The sequence below is a fragment of the Haemorhous mexicanus genome, chromosome 5, assembly GCF_027477595.1.
Source record: "Haemorhous mexicanus isolate bHaeMex1 chromosome 5, bHaeMex1.pri, whole genome shotgun sequence".
Lineage (NCBI taxonomy): Eukaryota > Metazoa > Chordata > Aves > Passeriformes > Fringillidae > Haemorhous > Haemorhous mexicanus.
The window spans coordinates 31,565,080-31,586,683 of record NC_082345.1 but is presented as its reverse complement, the minus strand read 5'-3'; the positions used below and the strand labels follow the sequence as shown (position 1 = coordinate 31,586,683).

The following is a 21,604-nucleotide window of genomic DNA, read 5'->3' as shown; positions in this document are numbered from 1 at the left end:
TGACAACCACTTAGAAATGTGGTAATCAGTAGGAAAAAATATCACATAATATGGGTCAGTGCTATTTTCTCATATCATATATAACCTAAAAAAGTAGACAAAATTATATGTAGTCACACCTCAGCTGTTTAAGTTGTGTCAATATTGATGCTCTCTGTCAAACAAGAGAACTTTTGAACCAGATTCTTTTGGTCCTAGCATTGTTCAGTTTCTTTAACTTTCAGCTGATAAAGTACACTTAAAAAATTTGTGAATGTTGTTCACCTTCCAGATGACATCAAGTTTGTGTTGTCATAGACTAGAGGTCAACAGTAGCTTGGAGAAATGCCTTGAAAATGATAGAAAATTCAATAAAGACAAAAGTTTAATGCTACACTTGGGAAGGAAAAGTCAAGTTAAGAAACACCAAGTGATGAATAACTGGGTATGCAGTACCACTCCAGGAAGGGATCTGCATATCTCTGGGATGGAATAGTGTTATGATATGTACAAGGTGGTGATCAGTCATCATTCGTTCTGTTTAGAAAAGGGAAGGATATGTAAGAAGAGGAAGAATAATGCAATTAATCTGCCAGTGATTCACACTGGGACTTGGGGGAAATCTTTTGATCTCTAAGCATACTCAGGAGTTGGAATACCCATGACATGGGTTGTGGAGTCTCCATTCTCATCTTTGGTCTGTCCATGATGATCTGGGTTAACCAACCAGAAGCTGAAAATGAACAAAGTGAGCTGTTAAATCCCTTCTAGTCTTTCATTGTTGTGATTTGATTTATTTGTGGTACTTTTTTTTTTTTAATGTGCCAAGGAAGTTAGAGACTGTGTGTCTGTCCCTTTCAGAGGTAGTTACATATTTGGAATATTTTAACCCTGGACTTTTACTGAAATTTATCAGTAGCCAGTAGCCTTAAAGAGGTAACACTTGTAAAGCTGGTTGAAATTTGACCACAAAAGTGTCCAGGATATAGAAACGCAGAGATTGTGCCTTATTTTAGAAACTGAAAAATATTCCAAGTCTGTACTTCCAAACCTAAATGCAAGATACACAGATTTAAGGGATGAAGGGAAAAAATTGTTTTCAGTGTTTTCACTGAAAGCATTCTGGAAAAGTATAATTGTAATGCACCTTGAAGCTGCTATCCCATCCATCTCTCTGAAGAGTGTGATTATTTTACAAAACCATGTAATGATATACATGAAACACGGTGTAATTTCTAGCAGCTACTTATTTATGTTGGATTTTTAGAGAGGTAAGTAACAACTTTATAAGCTTTTTAAATGTCTTTGAGAAGTAACTGAGATACTAGGAAATCTCTTCTTTACAGATTTTGCAAAGGTGCCAATTTTTTTTAAAAGATTATTCAAGCCATCTTTATAAAATTGTGTTAGAAACTAGTGGTGCATTGGTGTCTGAGTTAAATGAGTCAGACTCTAGAAAAAATACAGCTGGCACTTATTGAGGGATTTGCTACCAAAAGAAACATGCCCTTCCCTACTGTACTCTTGAACCTGGAAGTGCAGATATTACAGTTCCTACACGCCCTGGTTTATAATGCTGAGTAGTCAGGTTTTTTTCTTTTTTAAATTTTCTTTTCTATTTTTTTTAAGTCATGTAAGTGTGTAAGAGAAACTGACCTTTCAAAGTGGTACATTACTCTCCTACCCATGCTGTGAAAAAGCTGAAGAAAGGTTTCCTTAGAGTTTACCAGCCAAGTAATATCATGTACATATTCACCTAAACCTGTCACAGGGGTAGTTTTCAGTGTTTACAGCTCCCATCAAGACCTACATAAAAGCCCCACAGTTAAGATCGTGTAATCTCAAATGTAACTGAAAACGTGATCGTTTTCCCACCTGTTTGCCCTGAGTAACGTGTGGTTGGTGGCACTGTCTCTGTTTGCAGGGATGTCTCGCTGTTCCTTGCCTTTGTAAGTGCACTGCTCATGTTTCCTTCGTGGTGGAAGGAATCCTCGTGGCTGCTGTGCGGACCCCTGCTGCTCCTCTATGCCACCTTTAGGGTGTGGGGCACGTGGAGGACAGCCAGGCTGCAAATGTCCCTGCGCAAACACTGTACCCAGCTAGAAGAAACAGTGGCCAATAGCCGGGCCTTCACCAATCTCGTGAGGAAAGCTCTACGACTCATTCAGGAGACTGAAGTGATTTCCAGAGGATTTACCCTGTGAGTCTGTATTTCACTTTACTAAATACACAGATCCATACAAACCAGCTGTCTTCTAAATTTGTCTTGTTACGCTGTCTCCCATAACAAGTGGAATTACTGAAAAACATAATACTTCAAGGTTTTAATTTACATGAAGTAGTATAATTGCTCTTCATACTAAAAGTAGGAATTCTAACATCTCAGTGTTAAACCCCGCATCCTGAAGGTGAATTAAGTCTCACAAAACTCATGTGCCTTTGGAATGTCCTGCATTGCTAGCAATGAAATATATGAACAAATGGACTTTAAACTAAGTTAACTATTTTGGAGAGTCATGTAGAGTTTTTTATTTGACATTACCAAATTGATGTAAATAAACCGATCTGCAAGTAATCACTCATATTTTACAAAACAGGATGACATGAAAACCATTCTATTTTTATTTAACAAATATGTCTGAAGTAGTGAGAACACAGTAATCAGCAAAAACCATCAAGCATTATTTCCCACCTCAAGTAAAGTTAACATTAGTCTTTTTTTCTTGCATACAGTTGTTGAAACATTTAGATTCTTAAATTGTTTACTGTTGAATTTACCTCTCTTCCACTTAAGGGATGAAAAGTGTTTCTGATTATTCAGCTCTTGTAGTTACTTGGTAAGTTTTGCTGATTTGCTGTGTGAAAGGACATCAGAAAGTGTTCAGTGTATGCAGTGATTCCAAAGCCAACAGGCCTGTTTCTGTGCACTCTCATTGCCATGGATGCTTTTGCATTGTAAGCACCTATGATGAATCTATGTGTGCCAATTCCACTTAAGGCTAAAGGAGCTGGGAAACACCAACACCTAAAATACAGTCAACTTCTTTGTAAAAAAAAATCACAAGTTCCCTTGTGGGCAACAAGGTGTTTATCCATGCCAGACCAACTATTCTACATTGAGACACATGTTCTTACATGCAAGTGTGCAACTTTAGACTTAAAATTCTGGATTAATTTTTTACCTTGAGATACCTTCAGCATATTTCACTGAAGAAATGTTTCATTCTGCCTTTGGAATGCATAAGCATGTCTTCAGTCTGCCTAGCTATGTGGTTTTTGTTTTGGTCTGGATTTTTGCTGAAGAAGCATATACTTGAGCAATAGGCAGTCTTATCTTTGCAAACGGGTTCTTAAAAGAAATTATTGTTCAGGCTTGTCCAAATTACAGATGAGAAAAACATTTGGATTTTTGCCTAAGTTTAAGCAAACGAACTTGTGGTCAATGTCTAAATTGCTGCTGCCTTGTTCTTTTACTACATATCTTAGATAACAGATTAACAAAAAACAGACTGGTCTTTAAGCTGATGCTTGATCTAATAGCTTCTTTACTTGAAACTTTGGCAAGCTTTTCAAAAGACTGGGGTATATGGATGGAGTGGGAGAAGTTTGACTGTGCCAGCATCCTCACTGGAACAACTGTACAGTATAAAGAAGTCAATGCTGTACAAGTTTTGGGCTGGTTTAGCCTAGAAGAACTTCTAACTCCAGAGTGTCCTTTTCTGCATCCACATATGCAAGACACACATGCTGCTGTGCAGGGCAGTGTGAAATTCTGTGTTTTGGGTACCTCTTGGTGTATGATCCAAAATTCTAGTTTTCCTTTTTTATTTTTTCCTGCAGTTTTCTACAGTAAACCAGCAGAACAAAGTTTAGTCTTTTCTCCTGTAGTAAGGTTACCAAATCTTAGTGCTTTTTCAGAAGGAGTCTCATGGCAATAGAAATGGTTGCATTTGACAAGTTACTGAGTATCCTCTTGTATTATTTTACATCCTTGAAGGAATGAGATTTCAGTGAGGTACAGCATCCTGGTCGGTGTTACACGTGCAGCTGTTTTAAGGTACTGCTGACTCAGCATAGGCCTGTGCATTGTTCATATTGTGAGTGGAAAGACACTGAAGCTGTTATTCAAAGAGTGCCAAGTTCAGACTTTGGTTGTACTTAGCCAAACTCTGACAGGGCAAGTCCAGGTCTGCAGCTTTGGCCTGAAGTTCCTCATGCTCCACTGCTGGTTTTCCTCCCCATGACACCATCTATTGCTGTTCTTACAGGCTTATTTACACATCCATTGAGATATCTATGGCTTTGCTTTATTCTACCCTGTTTGCCCCTTATTAATTGATACTGGGCTGTCTCTGCAAATGGTAGATTATTACTGATGGGGTTTTGGTCAGTTCTCTCTAGGCTGAGTGGTTTATTACTGTGTGGTAGTGCCTGCTATACTTAAATAGATAGTCAAACATCTTTTTGTTTTCATTCCTCTCCCAGTAAAACTGACTGCAGCCACAGGAACCAGAACAGGAATTAGATCAGGAACTAAGAACTTGAGCAGGGAGCTTGGATTAGATGGGCTCCAGTGGTCCCTTCCAATCTTAACTGTTCTGTGATTCTGTAATCCTTTCAGGCTTCTTTTACATTAGCTGCTCTCAAAGACTACTTGATATTCTGATTCCAGCCTGGCCTTTGGAAGTGTTTAAGGCTCTGTTGGAATCACAGGTGTGTCTGCATGTTACCAGCTCTGTGATGCAGAGATGGCCAAGACCTCACCTGACTGGCTTGGATTACAGAAACTCTGTAGCAAAGGCAGGGCAGTGCTCTACTCAGGCAGAAGGGCAGTATATCTGTCTAATTGCTTCACTTGCAATTAGCCAAATGAAGCCTGATCACAGGTTGCAGCCTGGAATTTCTGGAGGGTAATGAAAGTATGCCCATTGTCTTGCACATCATAAAACAAGAACTGAAGGAATACATAATGAAAGGCTGCAGCAGTAAGCAGCAAGTGTTTATTCCCTTGCTTGTCACCAAAATAATTAACTTCTTTTCCAAAATGCTCCCTTTTTACTGTATTTTAAACTTGAATTAAGCTCTGTGAACTTAATACATATGGGTGTATATTAGCATCTTTAGAGAACTGCTTTCATGGTGGAGTGCAGTAATAGATTTTTATTAATGTGTTTATATTAATTTGTTAAAAGTTGAAAGCCAATTTAAGATTTGGCTTGTAAAATTAATGTAGAAATATGTTGTTGTTCTATACAGTAAAATTGGTTTGGAGCTGTAGAAAAGGGGAAATTCACCCTTAAACTTTTCTTTGCTTCTTGCTACTTGTGGCTGATATGCAAAGTTGATAACATCTTGATAAACTGTTAGTCAAATTAAAATACATAGAGGATAAAAAAGAGACTTTTTACAAGGGTGTGTGGTGATAGGGCAAGGGGGAATGGCTTTAAACTGAAATAGGGCAGGTTTAGATTAGGTATTAGGACAAAAATTCTTGACTATGAGGATGGTGGGACAGACTGTTCAGAGAAGTGGTGACTTACCCATCCCTGGAAATGTTCAGGGCCAGGCTGTATGGGGCTTCGAGGAGCCTGGTGGAAGGTGTCCCTGCCCATGGCAGGGGGTTTGGAATTAGAGGATCTTCATGCTCCCTTCCAACCCATTCTGTGATCTGTGAAGATAAATGAAACACGAGGAATTTAGGGATATGACATGCCTGACAGAAAGACATATAACAGTTTCTACTAATTAAATCAGTCAAATAAGGAAGAGTTTTTTATAAAAGGCACAGAAACAATCCATTCCAGAAGGAAAGCAGATTGTTTTACTGAATGCTGGCAGTACGTGCTGTGCATGAGTTACGCTATATTTGTTCTCTATAGGAGTTGGAAAAGCCTGCAGCACTGGAGTAGAACATAGATCCCTGTCTCTTTTTTATGGCAGAAGAATTTTGCTTCTTTTCTTTGAGCTTTCTTCTGACAATTCACATGGGCTTGGGTCTACAAACTCATATGAGAGTTTATACATAAACACTTCCAGTTGTTACTTCCAGAAGCTAGGGAAAGGTTAGAGATTGGCATGTACTGCATTACATGCTGTGCTCCCTAGTGAAAGGTACAGCAAGGCTAGCATTTTAGATTTACATTTAGAAATGGAAATGAACACAGTTTTGTTTTAATTTTTTTTCAGATTTTAAAGTTGTTTATGAGATGTTATATAAGCCATTTTAATAACACATAATTTAAAATGGTATGCAGATATTTTATATTGTATTTCAGCTAGCATATTCAATATATGGCAATATTTGGCATGAATCTGCTTGTGTTAATGGTGTTAAACATACTGATAGATGGTTCCAGCCTTGCTCACTGGGTGGGCTGCTCTGGTTTTCATATTTGATAGTGATGGCCACAAGCTATTTCCCCTCCCAATGTGCAGCTAAGCACATGGAGTAGGACTGACGTTTTCCTGGCAGTGTCAGTCTGCTGACTTGGTCAGCTTTTAAGTCAGATGGACTACAGAAATAGTTACCAACAGCAACCCACCTCAGGCTTGCCAGGGACTCTGTATGCTTTTCCCTTTTAAGTGACTGCACATGAAATCACCTCTTCACTCTGCCCTGGGAAAGGTGAGAGCAGAAGCAGGCTTCCAGTCCCCAAACAAGAAATCACAATTGATTGTCCTGTTTTCCAGACCATGCTCATTCCTGAGTTGATTCTAGTAAAAACAGTCCTAGCAAGTAGAGTGCACCTAGGCTGTTTCCAGAGTCTCAGTCACAGGTTTGACATCAGATTGTACATGAAAAGATACAGCTGGAGCTTAAAGTTCCACAGACCTGTTCCATGTTCACCCAGATCACAATTCATTTTATTTCCAGATGAGATGATTTCTTACAGTGCTAAAGCCAATCTGAGTTATATTTGAATAGGCAACTGGCATTGTTTCTTTTGAATGGTATATTCACCTGAATAGCCAGACACCAAATGTATTTTCCAATATGCTTGTGTGGTGTATACATGTCATGTGTTTACCTGTCTCACAAACACAGCTGCCATTCACTGCATCATGATAAAATCTATGTCACCTCTCAAATAGTATTTTTCTTCACCTAGAAAACTTTCTGCATCAGGAAGGTTAAAAGAATATAGTGTTTTGTATGGAAAGCTATGTGTTGGCACCTTTTTTCTGCAAAAATTGTTGAAAAACATAATTTTGGATATAAAGAGGTATATGTTAAATACTCGTTTATTAAACCTTCCAAAGCTGACAGTGGGCATGTAATAGTTTTGTATCCTGATTGAGATAATGTTATGTCTACTACTACTACACCATTTTGGAAAATTTTAAAGAAAATAAATGTGCTCAGGAGTTTTGCCACGGCTCAGATGAGAATAGATTAAGGCTATTTACTGAGGAATCTTGGCTGCTGTCTGAAATTTTGATTAAATATGTCATTGACCTGATCAGGGTTTAGTCTCATAGTTACTGAGCGATTTGCAAAAGCTTTCTAAATAATGAAATAGGAAAACTGATGTACTGTTCTTTAAAAATGCTTTAGGACATCTGTACAGTTGTATCACATTTTACTTTTCAAGTTTGCTTGACAGGGTCAGTGCCGCTTGCCCATTTAATAAAGCTGGACAGCATCCTAGCCAGCACCTGATTGGCCTCCGGAAAGCCGTGTATCGCTCCGTCAGAGCCAACTTCCGAGCTGCAAGACTGGCTACTCTCTACATGCTGAAACAATATCCTTCCTCTAAAAACCCACCACTTCAGCTAGTCCCTGTTGCCTACTGGCACTTGTACCGATGGTGAGTCAGGATGTTTAGAAACATACAGGATCTAATGAGGTACCTAATCATGGGAAAGAAAAGGTAGCTTAGTAAATTGGGGCTTGTGTTTAGTTTGGAACGTGCTTAAAATGTGCCTTTTTCTGTACTGTGCAGTGTGATAAGAGTCAGTGCACTGAAAACATTGTATCATTATTGACACCCGTGCTTTGGTGTAAGTGCTGATGATGTGTTTCAGAGCCCTTCAAGATTTGGTTTTAAAATTCCTCTTAGCCCAAAATATCCCTTGCACCAAAATATCCTCTTCTCTGCACAATATGGCCTTTCACTCAACATCCCTGTGTTCAAAGGTAAGTTGGTTTTCTTCTACCAAATTAACTGCAGCAAATTAAGCTTTTCTGTTAATGTATATCTCAAATATGTTGGAAGGAGATCAGTCTGATGAACCTGTGACAGAGAATTAAAAATTTTAGGTCACAGCTCTATTCACGGGTGTACAAATTGGATAAACTTGATGTTATCATTCTCACTTCTGTTCAGTAGAACTAGTAGTTCAGCAATATTTGCTTGTGGCTAGTGTACCCTCTTTTAGTTAGATAGCTGCCTTCAGTGAGTACAGTTAAATAATTTTGCCTAATTAAAATTTGTTCCCATGTAGAAGAGAAAATATGCAGTCATATTTTAGCCTTATACCCGGCAGTTGTGTCAAACTTGGTAGACCAGTGATTTCATGAGATGGAAAGTCATATTGCTTACATTTTGTGTGGAGAGACAGTTGGGTACTAGCAGAAACAACTCAGCATTTGCTCACACCATTCTTGCTCTGATTTGTTCATGTCAGCAAGAGTGCATTGCTCAAAATCACAGAACAAAATGCTATAGAAAAGAGTATTTCTCTTTTAATTCAGAATCTAAGGTTATAGCAGTATGCAATAGCTGAAAGCCTAAACTAGGAATTAGGCACTTTGGGTTAAGTATTTACAGGATGTTGTGCAGACCAGTTCAAAAGCTCTCTGCACTGTCCTCATTGAATTGTGTAGTAACTCAGGCAGTGCTTCCCTTGGCATGCTAGCTGCTTAACACTTTTATTCTTAAGAGCCTTGTGGGTTCTGCAGCATGGGAATCTGATGTAATTATATACAAGCCGGATGGAGGAAATCTTGTAGCTTATGTTACTGGCTGTTGTTAATAATCTCATCCTCAGCTGTGCAGAATGGTCTGATTTGAACTATTTTGATAGGTAGGACTTGGGCATTGGACCACGTAAACTTAAAAAGCGTGGATTTTGTTGTGAGGTGATGTTCTTTGCTGTCAAGGCATAAATAGTGTTGTTATTTTTTTATTAATGATAAAACCAGGCTTTGGGTAGTAGTATTTTAAACTGATATCTTACCCTGTTAGAATGGAATGCATATAAAATGCATTCTGTGTCTTTGAGATGCACTGGGCACAGGGACATTTGCAAATTTCCTGTAGTAAATCTAGTAAAAACTTGTTCCATCTCCTCTGTAAAGGTCTAGATATTGCATCATGAAACTGTTAGAAAAACCCATACCTTTAGCTAGGGAGAGGGAAAGATCATGCAAGAAAACAAGTAAGCTAAACAAAAAGTAGTACCCTCTTGAGATTATAAAAGCCTAAATTGCCAAGCTGAAATATCTGAGTAGAGACACTTGGGCATTTTTCAGTGCCCAAGGTTTCTTCCTAGACCAGCCAGTTCATCACATGCTTAGCTCACCCCTGGTGAGCAGGTGAGAATTTGTAGAAGAGCAGCTTGGATTTCCCAGGGATCCTGTGAGGCCCTCCTGTTAGATCTTCAGATGGGAATGTGCTTTTGAAGACTAAAGTATGAATGTTAAATTGGTACATACAGGGATACATTAGCATTCTTGTTTTTCTATAGGTAAATAAGAGTGTCTAACCTGATAAGAGGTTAGACAGTCACTGTACAGGTATTTTATTCTGGATTTGACAGTTCATTATTAAGAAGCATTGCCTTCTCTTCTTTCCTCTCAAGCTAATAAAGCATGTAAGTTAAACAGATGAATGAAATATTTTCACAGAGACATAGAAAAATTTAACTTATCTAAGATAGTTAGGCTTTAGTATTTTGGCTTTAACAGAAGTCAGTAGGGCTAAAAATACTACAAGATCAAAGTGCATGAAGGAAGTGTGTTCCTGTATATAATGGTGTGTATGTGTTTAAACTTTCTAGATGTTTGATCCTTAGGAAGCTAATGGGGGCATGGGATCAGTTCTCTGCTTTCATCTGTCAGATAGAAATGGGAGTGAAAGGGCTGCACTGGAGCAGGGCAAGGCAGGAGGTGCAGGAGGCCACTGGGAATCCCTGGCTGAGACACAGCATGGGTAAGTGGCTCCTTGGTCAAACCTCACATTTGAGATGTTGCCTGGAATTTATTTTTAGCATGACTTAGGAATCCATGTGTGTCCAAACTGCTTTTTGTGGCGTTCATACTGTTGGAAATGCCATGTTGCAGGACAAGGATAACAAGGAGTGCAAGTAGTTTCTAAGATAGTGGTCCTGAAGGGTTTTGACCTGACTTTTCAATTTCTGATGGAGTTACCATCCTCATCCTATGTGCTCCCTCTGCTGGGCATGCTGTCAGGTTAATTTAGAGTAGACACCATTTATGTGAGGCAGCTGCTGGTGACAACAGTAATATTCTGATCCTAATTAATTTACATTGCAGGGGTTTGTTTGAACACTTAATAAGCTTCTTCCTTTCCAGACATTAGGAATAAAGGAGGGAGAAATGTGGTTTTTTTAGATCCTGGACACTTTGCTTTACTGTTTCCTGGGACACAGAATATTACTTTTTCCTGTAATGTTCTTCTGCTTAACTGGTAAAAGTCTCTTGAGCAAATCAGTTTTGCAAGTTCAATCCTATGAGAATTTAGCACATGGAAAATTTGGGTGTGAAAGTGGATGGAACTTGTAGCTTTCCCCAGAAAACACATTAGATGGACAAGAGACAAGTGCTTCTAATTGGCTTTATGTGCAAGAGATGAGAACATTCAGTTTCTAGATCAAACTATAAATGAAAAACAAATATATTAAATTGAGACCATATTTTCATTAATGCTTTACAAATACATATATATTTCTGTGAAACAGATGTGATTTTGTACTTACGGCTACAAGTTTATGTTTCTGTTTTAAAATTAATTTTACAATTTTGTGACTGGGTAATTATCAGAAAACATGCAAAAATCTTGAACTGTTCCTCCCCAGCCTGAGGTTATCCTAAAATTAGTGCTATTTTAAAATAAATACTGCCTATTCTATGAATTACTTTTTCTGTTTTCTGGTATCAGTTATATTGGGCTTGCTTCCTACTTTTTAAGCATTTTTGAGGACTAGAAATGTACATTTTCCTACTGAGATTTTAAATGGGCTGAATGGTGTTGACAGATACCAGTTTGCCACTCATCCTGCCAAGATCATAATGTCTTTACAGTGATGTAATCAATAAAGTTAATGTTATGACACAGCCAGGGAGCTCCTGTTCTTCACAGAGCTCTCTTAAATGTCAGAGACCTTTTACTGTAAAGATCTCTCTGAGCAGTCCATCCACAGACAGATCTCTCAGCAAATTCACATCCTGAGCTTAGTCTATAACACAGGCTACCTTTAAAATTTAAAGTTGCACAATTGTTCTCTTTCCTCTGTCAATTTCTGGTTTAAGATTGACATGAACTATGTCTTGGAAACTCAATATTTAAAAGTAAGCCGTTTCACTCATTCTAAAGGGATGCAGGGATTTTTCATCAATCTACTATGTTTCTTTTTATGTGTTTGTATTTCAACATAGGTGTTCTGTCAGTGTCTTATCTCTCATCCTTCTAAGAGCCTTTAAAACTTGTGCTTCAAATAAGGAGTGCGAAACAGGATTCAGGTGGATTTGGGATGGAAGTATGTGATTTCATAAAAATTGCCTGGAATATGAAACCTTATTATTTCTTTCCTTTTCTGTGTGTTTAATGCAAAAGTGGCTTTGTTTGCCACCTTAACTCCAGCTAAACTTACCCTCTGAACTCAGAGAGTGACAACGTGACCAGCTACATCTGTGTGGTCCCCTTTAAGGAGCTGGGCCTGGGGCTGAGTGAAGAGCAGGTCTCTGAAGAGGAGGCACACAATCTGACTGATGGCTTCAGCTTGCCTGCACTCAAGGTAAGCTCTTCTAGAAGGGCTTAATGCATCTATGCAGGCTCCCAGTGAAAATCTTTCTGTTGATAGGAAATCCTGTGGCTTGTACATCCTAGCCTGTAGCAACACACTGAATTGAGGGTAAGGTGTCATCAGTCAGGCTCTTACCATGTGTTTCTACCTTCATCAGCATTCACCTGATTTCTTTGTGCATGTAGAGAAAGAGAAGTTACTCAATACAACATTAGGATATTTTTCTGCAAATTGTGGAAGTTCAAGTCAATGTTCTATAATCAGTTTGATCAATCCCCTTAAACATGATGTTTTGCTCTCTGATTTCACCTGATCTCAGCTGAATAAAATAATTTCTGGATTTGCACTTAATTCTTTTTTTATCTAATCACTTGATGTGAATAAAAAGAGAGACATCAAAAATTACAAATTAGTTGTAAATGCTAAAGGGAGTAGCTGCATTTAATCACACGGAGAAGCAGAAATCATAAGCTTGGACCACTGCTGCCATGAGCCAGTGTGCTTCTTTGATCTTTGAAAAACTTTCAACTGAACAGAGTGCCAACCATTTATTGGCCTTTTTATCTATTTTTTTTGAGATGTTAGTTTTTTTTTATTCGAATGAGTCAACTGGAAGGAAGATCTAATGTGAATGCAAGCCTTCTATACTCTAATGACCCTCTGCCAGGGCAGTTCCCCTTTAGCATTGTCTTTTTAATGGAAAATTCCATTATTCTATGACTTTTGTGTTTCTCTGGGGTTGGCTTTTGTTGCATTTTTTTTCTCTTAATTTATAGACCTTGACTTCTTTTGTTCTGACAGTAAATGGTACCAGTAGTAGTGATTACTAAGCTTTGAGGCTTTGTCTAATTAGCTCTAAGCTAAGAGCTACAATAAATAGCAGCTTTTGGGATTTTTTTCTTCCATTTCATTAGCTGAAGTTCTAATTGCAACCATGTAAGCCTGCTAATTTACCCACTTCTTTTTAAGCACAAAGAGCCAGCCAGAGGTGCCCAAGCTTGTAAGCTAAGCCTTCATTTACCTGCAATTTGCAGTTATTTAACTGAACTCTGTTTTAGTTAAACTGGTTAGGAGGCTTTCTGGATACAGTTAAGCTCACAGCAACTAGAAAATCTCAATTTATGGTAACTCATAAAAGCCAGCAATGTAGGCTGGGTGTGGTATAGCTGAACCAAGCTAAATTAACATAAATCAGTCCTAAGCAGATTCCTGTGTAGGTATAACATACTTTGATAACCTTGGGACATATTTGTGTTGTGAGCCTTGAATGTATGTGCAGTCCTCTTTGGTTTTGTTTTTTTCACTTTGAGAGAATTTGCCTTTATAATAAAGTGCAGGTCATCTAAGCCATATGACAAATGTAGCATGTGTCTTTTGGCTACCTTGTCCTTGAAGTAAAGCAATTTAAATGAGTGAAAATTTTTCACTTAAGAAAAAACATATCAGTTTAGGCTGAGGAGAGCCAAGTGGATATTTTGTGTCAGCAAAGATCATCAGTAGTTATTGTCAGAGCAAGCTGCTTGCAACCATAAAAAAATCTGGAATTTCCTTTCAATTGTCATTGTGCCTTTTTTCAGGTAGGTTTTTGATTATTATTATCAGTTCCTGAAGTCCACTGTTTCTGTATGCTACTTTTTTACTGCCTGTGATTTATGTCTGGTGGAAGGGGTTGGTCTTCTTTTCTGCTTCTTACAGCATGAGCTTTTGATTTTTTATCCAGGGCACCACACGTTCAGGGACACTTGAGTGATTGCTGCTCATTTGTTTGCTTTGTATTTTTGCACCCAGCCAAATCAGTCTTGCATGTGTACCCCAAATTAATTTAATGTCATTCATGTATTCTTTTTTCTCATGAGCATCTTTTGTAAATTGAGATTTCTTTTTTCTTTTGGAATACTTTCTCAGTTTGCATCCAAGTATTTTTGATGTGATGAGTAAATGTTTTGTCTTCCTTGGTCTGGAATGCTTGTGAAAAAGTTTCAGTCTGCACCTCGTAATCACCTACAGCTGATCCCTTTTAATAAGGGCCGTTATTGCAGAGAGAAGTATCATAACCTGTCCTTTTCATTTTAGACATAAAAGGTGCTGCTGTACTGTCATGGTCTATTGAGCAAACTTCTCTAATCTAAGAAAACTGTTCTTTTCGTTTCATTGGAAGTGGAAGTTCTCAAGAAATTGGAATTTTGGACTGCCTTGCTCCCAGATGGACTGGCCTCTTTTGTACCATATATAACATTGTGAATCAATCCATTTCTTAAAGGACTTTCCATCCTTAGTAGTATTGGTGGAATTTCTTATTTTGGCTGAAAAAAGAAATAAGTTAGCAGCTTGGCTTTCTTCAAATGTAGAATATTTTTTTGTTAAAGTACAGTGCAATTAGGCTCGTGTTTCAAGGTTGGGTGTGGGGCAAAGCAGTAGTTATTAGATTGTAAAAATGACAGCTCGGCCTTATAAAGGGAAAAACGTCTTTGCTGCCACTGGAATTTTGGCAGCCCTTTATGAGCTGTAGGGTATGTGGAGATTATAGCAAATAATGAAACCGGCCGACAGGAATATGAGGTTTTGGACTCTGACAACTTTATGAGCGTAATTGCATTTAATATCCTTCATCGAGGAATTAACAGTCACCTGAGGTTCACAAGCTCTCAACCTCACGCGCTCTGGAATACCCTTCAAAAACAGTCAGCGGATTTTTGCAGTTTTTCAAAGTTCCCGTTGCCGGCCAAGGAATGTTTTCCCGTGGTGTATCCGTACATTTACTTTGGAAGCTGACTGCCTTCCCAGGTGCACGGAGCTAACCCTACCCTGTTTTGCAGGTCCTCTTTCAGCTCTGGGTAGGGCAGAGTTCAGAATTTTTCAGGAGGCTGGCGCTGCTGCTCTCCCCGGCCAACGCGTGCCCCGAGCCCTCGGCGTGCCCGGAGCGGCTGCCTCACCACATCCTGCGCGACGTGAGCCAGGGCCTCCCTGACACGCACGCCGCCTGCCTGGCCGAGCTCCGCCGGAGCTACGAGTTCTACCGCTACTTCGAAACGCAGCACCAGGCGGGCCTGCAGTGGGCAGCCAGGGGCAAGCAGCAGTGCAGAGAGCTGAACAGTCTCCAGACGGCGGTACGCAGCTTGCAGCTGCACCTCAAGGCCCTGCTCAATGAGTGAGTTTACACGTGAATTAACAGAGTATGCAGAAGGCTTTGGGCTTAAAGTTCTTTGGGTTGTCAGTTTGTATCCCCAACTAAAAGCAAAAAAGCCTTTGCAGTCCTTGCCATATCTTTACACAGTGTGGGCTCAAAGGTTCACTATGAAATCTGATATTTTTACTGGGTATTCTTTGAGTATCTGGTGAAAACTTGAAGATAAGAGGCACTAAGATTTTGCCTTGCTTTTGTGACTCCCTTATAAAAAAATATAATTATCTTCCATTGATTTTTCCACATATCAAATGCTTTATAAGAACATTCAGCTCATAGTAACTAACTAGTAAATATCCTTAAAGATTTGTCACTGCCTTGGTGAAACAGTTGAGACCGTCCTACTCCTTTAATCTTACATATAAGAATTACTATAACAATTTCAGGTAAGCAATGTATCTTGATGTAGAAAAAATATTTTAATTTTAAAATTTTGGGGCATCTTTGAGGAATTGACTGAGTTGGGTTCTTAAAACTTGAAGGAAAAAAAAGTATATTACCTGAAATAATTGAAAGAATGGTGAAGTCAAATATTTAGTATTACTTACTGCTGTTTGTCTCCTCATTACTTAGGGTAATAATTCTTGAGGATGAGCTTGAAAAGCTTGTTAGCACTAAGGAGACACCCGAGTTGACAACAGAAGCCCATCAGGTTCTGGAACAAAAGCTAAAGTTTATTCAGCCTCACATCCAGGCAAGCAACAGCTGCTGGGAAGAAGCCATTTCTCAGGTGGAAAAAATGAGTGGAAGAAACCCAAATAAAAAAGGTAAATGTGAGAGCTTAATTTAGCAGCTAATGGCACTTAATTTAGCACTTCAGAGGTTAAATGGTCAAATGAATCAGTGACAGTGTTCAGCATGTGTATCAGAATTTTAGCTGAAGAAGGTCGTAAATCCATACACTTTGAAAAACTGTGTCCTTATATCAGACTTTTTCATTGTAATGGCCTTGAAGCTTTTGTTTCAGCAAAAAATGCAACCATGCTAACTCAGTCTGTTAGACCTGTGGATTCAGATGCTTACATTTTCAGGTGTAGACTGATCATGGCTTTTTGCCTTGGATGCATGAATCACCTGTGAAGGAGTAAGATTTTAATGAATCGCCCTCAAGATCTTCATTTATTTACTGCATTAAAATGATACCATTAATTGAAATGATAATGACATTGACATTGTCAAGAAACTTTTTTGACAATCACATTTCCTGGAACGTTTCAAATCATGGAGGACATGTTGAGCATATAATACCCATTTACCTCCTCTCTCAAAGAGAATGAGCTAACCTTTGGTGTTCTTAAAAGTCTTAGTGAGCAGCATATCCCAGCATTTTGTTTGTTGTCCCTCGCACTGGGGATCTGTACTGAACATGCTGTTCTTGTGAAGCAAAACTAGTTTAAATAACTGAACTCAGGCTCTCCTGACATGGAATTGAACCTGTAATTTCTAATCTTTCTTTTTTCCAGGAGCATTTTTACTGTCCTAGGAAGGCACAGCCCAGCATCTGAAAAATGCTGGTAATGGAGACTGCACTAGGAAAATTGGAGGGGGGAACTTGGGGTATCAGCAAGTTACCTATAGAAATCCAAATCTGAAGTGCACTATGCTCCTAATGATGTATGGGTGGAATATCCAGTAGATGGATAAATATTGCTGTGGCCCTAGAGGCAGGAGGGCCAAGCTTGTTCATGCTTACATCAGAACTGGGAGGCTTCTTGCAGGCTCTGTGCAGGTCCAGACATGGTATAAACAAACTCCTGTACTTTGCCTGATAGTGCAGTCTTACAGCTTCCCCCTCAGTGCTGTGTAAAACAGCCTGTGAGGATGTTAGATGTAGCCTGATATATTTGCATGTGCTGACCTATTGTGTTTTGTTGACACCTCCACAACCTGCAGTTCTACTGATCTTTTTTTCCCCTTTGCTTAAAAGCTCTTTCTAGACTACACACCATAGTATTTTTAGATATTTTAGTTTTATTTTTACTTTGTGTATAAATTTCTCAGCAGGCCTTTTTATTATAACTTGCTTCCTTTTAAAGTTCAGTACAAAAATAACCTCGTGTGTGATCTAGAAGGAAGGGATTGCGTGGGAAATAAAAAATAAAATAATCCCTCACTTTTGCTCACTGACTTTCCTGGAAATGTGCTGGGATTGAACCTCTCTTTTGCAACAAGTTTACTGAACTAATGCACAGGAGCTACTTTAAATTATTTTGGTCATTGAAAACTATTTTTATCTGACAACATTTGACTTTCCTGATATATTTCTAAGCCATCCAGCTTCTGTGAGTTGACCTTGTCAAGCTGTACATGAAATCAAGTTGAATTCTTTTGCTGTCTTCCTACAAACTTTAACAGCTGGTCTATCAGTCATGTTATGTAAATTACTTCAATAAATTCTCTTTTTTTCCCAATACTTTCTGAAAACTCTTTGGGAGAAGATATCTTCCTGTTGAATAAATATAACAGCTCAGCACAGCTTATACATGTATGTATTACTATCCAAAACTAAATCAATCTTTTGACAAGAGCTGTTTCAAGAGCATTTTGTCTAAGGGGACGCTGAGCACTTCTGCTGCCATAGATGTTTAGTTCAACTAACTAGTTCAGCCAGTAGAGCATCTGTATAAAGAGGTGAGTCCCCTTGAACAAGCACTACATGCTTCTTGCCCTGAATCATTATATGTCAGAGCTGGTTTCTTATAGGTACATTCAACAGCCAAAGCAAAGCCTTTCAGAGTAATAGATTGGACACTCACACCTTCCTGTCAGCCTGTTGTTGGTGGTAACACCAGCACGTATCTTATATTTTAGCATATAGTTCCTTCAGGGAATGCAGTTTGGCTTCTTCCTTTACTTGATATGGTGTATTTCTAGAATCAGTGCCTTTACTTACTCACTGATCCTGTCAGGTACAGAGCAGAGCCTCAGAACAAGTGGGGCTTTAGCACATTTAAGGGAATTCACCTCTATTTAAATTCCTTGGGCAATGATGGACCTATCTATCATTCATATACATATACATCTTTGCTCATTTCCTAGAACTTTCAGCTTCTTTTCTTTATTCTTTCATATTTTTTCATCACTGATAAAATGTATCACTTAAAGCTTCAACAATTTACACATGTAGTAGTCTACTGCTAGTATTACAGAATGGAGTACTCTATGGTTAGTTACAGCATTGTATCGATGATCTTTGAAACAAACTGTTTAAATTCCATCCTTTTTCCTTTTAAACCATCTTTGCAAATGTACACAACTTTTTTAGATATTCATAAGAGCAAGGCTGTGGTTCTCTGCTGCAATCTCACCATCCCTAAGTGTTCAGTGTATAGATTAGAAATGGAAAATAGGGTTAGGTGGGGCTTGGCAAGGTCATTTAAACCATTTCCCTTCTCAAGGGTAAATTAGTATTTGTGAGTAAATGTTGTTTACCTCTTCCTCAAAAACTCCCTTTAGAGACATTTTACAGTATTTCCAGGCATCTATTCCAGCGTTTAATTCCATTACCAGTAGAATGTTATTACTGAATAGAAGTACCTCTTGCTGCAATTTAAAAGCAATACTTCTGCTCCACCCACAATGGAAATCCATTTCCTCTTGATGGCTCTTACCTTCTCAAAGATGATTATTATGCTTCTTTCTGTCTTCTCTATATGACTCCCTATGCTTCAGCTCTTCCCTGATGACTATACTTTGTTTAGTCCTCTTTATAATTTCCAGTGTTTTCCTCTATATTCCCTCTAGTTGGCCCACTGTGTTACTGAATGAAGGGGCCCCAGACTGGGCAGTGTGTTCCATCCACAGCCCAGTCAGTGCCAGAGTAGAAATGTTATTTCATGTGTCTAACAATGCTGTTGCTTGTATGTACTAGTTTGTAGTTTGGATTTTTGCTTGCAGTGGGGTAGAGTTGATGGTGAAGCTCCTCACCTCTTTCTCAGTGGTGCTCCCCAGTCAGTTGTGATGCATTTGTGCACTTGGCTATTCCAAAGCACACAAATTTGCAGCCATTGTCACCAAACTTCTGGGTCTGAAATCCATTTCTACCTGGGTTGTATCTCTGATTTTCCAATATTATTTTTTATTCTAGTGGTGCCCTTCAGTGTTCTTGCAGATTATCCCCAAATCCGCAGATTTAATGAGATGCAACACTTCTCTTTCACCCATTGGCAATATTGGAGAGTATTGGACTTGAGACAAATCCTCACTCAATGTATTCCAGTCTGAAAATGGTAATCATGCTGTGATGATCCAAGAGGCTATCCTATGCACCTAATAGCAACTTTTTCTGGCCTTTGCATTTTCCTTATAAAGATGTCATGACACCATGTCAGAAGTCTTACTGAAAACAAAATACAGGATGACTTTGGTTCTTTCTATACACAGGACCTGTTACTGCATTGCAAAATTAACATCTTCTATTTTCAACAAATCCACACTGGCTTTTATTTGTCTCCTTGCTACCTCGCAAATACCTTCCTGTAAACTTTCTTTAATTATTCTTTCCAGTATTTTCCAGTCATTTGAAGCTGTTTTATCTATAATTTTTTTAAAACTTCCGAACCAAGTCTCTTCTCTGGTTTTACTGATTTTGCTTGCCATCTGCAGGTTTTCAAAGTCTATAAAATTTCTGAGATTTGTTAGTTGAAGAGTTTCAGCAAAAGTGCCATTGGACCCAACTTCTATAAAAACAGCCAAATTACTTAAGTGCTGTCTAACAGTGTTTCAGTGTAACCTAACCAGCCTTCTCACAGTTTTTTCATGTATGCAAATCCTGCTTATGAAAATACCTTGACCCTGCCTGAGTGAGTCAGAAAAATCATTCAATACTCAATTTTATTTCTTTTAAATCCCTTTTCTTTTTTCCCCTAAAGGCAAAATTGAAGTTTCCTGTGACAACCTACAGCATACTACAGTACCTTTAACACAGTCTGCCATATACATAGAAAACAAAGATCCAATCCCTGAAGAGCAGGTAAAAAAAGAAAAAAAAAAAAAGGATCATTTAAAATAATAATTGGGGATTATTTGCTGTATCCATTCTTTTTTTCAGTTGCTTGTGCAGTGACCTTGTTGTCTGGCTGAGACAGACGAGTAAGTGGCCAGTACCACTTCAAAATTGGACTTGTTGAAAAAATTGTGTACATTCCTTTTGCTGTTCTATGGGGAGGTATTCCCCATCCTGGAAAAAAGATCTCTAGTATTCATTTCACATATATATCATTAGAAAGGAGTGACCAAAGGAGAGCAGCAACACAAGTCATAGAAATAAAAAGTGAGAATTGCTAAAAGGCAGTATATGAAATAGCCCTACTTTTGCTGGATAAACAGACACAGCTGAAAAAGTGACAACTCAAGCACAAATCATCCTGCCTTCAGTTTGCTTAGTCTCTGCATTTTTTGATATCTTTTTACTGTAACACTGAACAATTTTGTGTTGTTAGAGGAACTCCTGGGTGATGGTAGGGCTGTCTTAAAGAGAGGTGGGCCTCCTCCATCCCAGAACTGAGTGGCAGATGTATTCTGAAAGCAGAGTGAATACCCGTGCTCTGCTCTGTCCCTCCCCTGCTTCTCCCCCACATGTATTCTCTCTAGCTGTTTTTCCATATCAAAAAGCTGGGACTAATTACTTTATTGAAAATTTGTTATAATATAAATGCTGCTCTGGCTTTTTATGCTTGTAATGCAGTATATTTAAAATTGGAAGAGAAGTTTGCTATTCTCTATATCCTCTTAATAAGGATTTATGTAAGTTAAATTAGCAAGATGCATGACTACCAAGAACTGGTTACAGTGTAAATTTAAAAAAAAATAAACCCACATCAGCATTGCTTATTTCCACCTGTAATTACAGAGGAATGGGCTCCCATTTTCAAGGTATATCACTTGTTCCTATTTGTGTATGAAGGTAAATCTTGTTAATGAGTCGACTTGCTCCAAAATCATACAGATCCCACCAAGAGCAGTGTCAGGTCCACTGGCTCTGCTCAAACAGGGCTCCATCCTATTACTGTGGTTGGTTTGTGTTGACATCACTTGATCATGAATCAAATTGTAGGATTGAGTGCACCTGACATTGAAGATCAAGAGTTTCTTCCTTTCTTTCTTTAGGAACTGGAAGCATATGTTGATTATTCAGATACAGATAATGAATACAAAAGGGAAGATTTTTACTGTTTCTCCCAAGAAGAAAGAGAGAGGCAAGAGCGAGAGAGACAGGAATCTAAGAGGGTGTTACAAGAATTGAAATCTGTACTGGGATTCAAAGCTTCAGAAATTGAAAGGCAGAAGTGGAAACAGCTACTGTTCAGTGAACATGGTAAGCATTTCTTTTGCAAATTAATTCCTTCCTTAAAAAACATGGGTGTCTGTTTGCCATGAATTTCTGACTAAGTTGGAATTCAGACAGTGCTTAGCTCTAGTAGTGTCTTTGATAGAGCTGTGTGGTCTTAGTTG

General features: G+C 38.5%; 1 protein-coding gene across 5 annotated transcripts in view; it reads left to right on the top strand.

The window, feature by feature from the left end:
• Window positions 1–21,604, top strand: part of VEZT (vezatin, adherens junctions transmembrane protein) — a 59,028-nt gene that overhangs the window by 22,279 nt on the left and 15,145 nt on the right. For 3 of the 5 annotated variants that reach the window (XM_059846761.1, XM_059846763.1, XM_059846764.1), the window contains 7 exons: window positions 1,904–2,179; window positions 7,572–7,721; window positions 11,811–11,958; window positions 14,784–15,115; window positions 15,725–15,918; window positions 20,023–20,123; window positions 21,260–21,467. In XM_059846761.1, coding sequence (XP_059702744.1) covers window positions 1,904–2,179; window positions 7,572–7,721; window positions 11,811–11,958; window positions 14,784–15,115; window positions 15,725–15,918; window positions 20,023–20,123; window positions 21,260–21,467 — 1,409 coding nt within the window. The remainder of the gene's footprint in view (window positions 1–1,903; window positions 2,180–7,571; window positions 7,722–11,810; window positions 11,959–14,783; window positions 15,116–15,724; window positions 15,919–20,022; window positions 20,124–21,259; window positions 21,468–21,604) is intronic. The other 2 variants (XM_059846762.1, XM_059846765.1) reach the window with 1 other exon arrangement.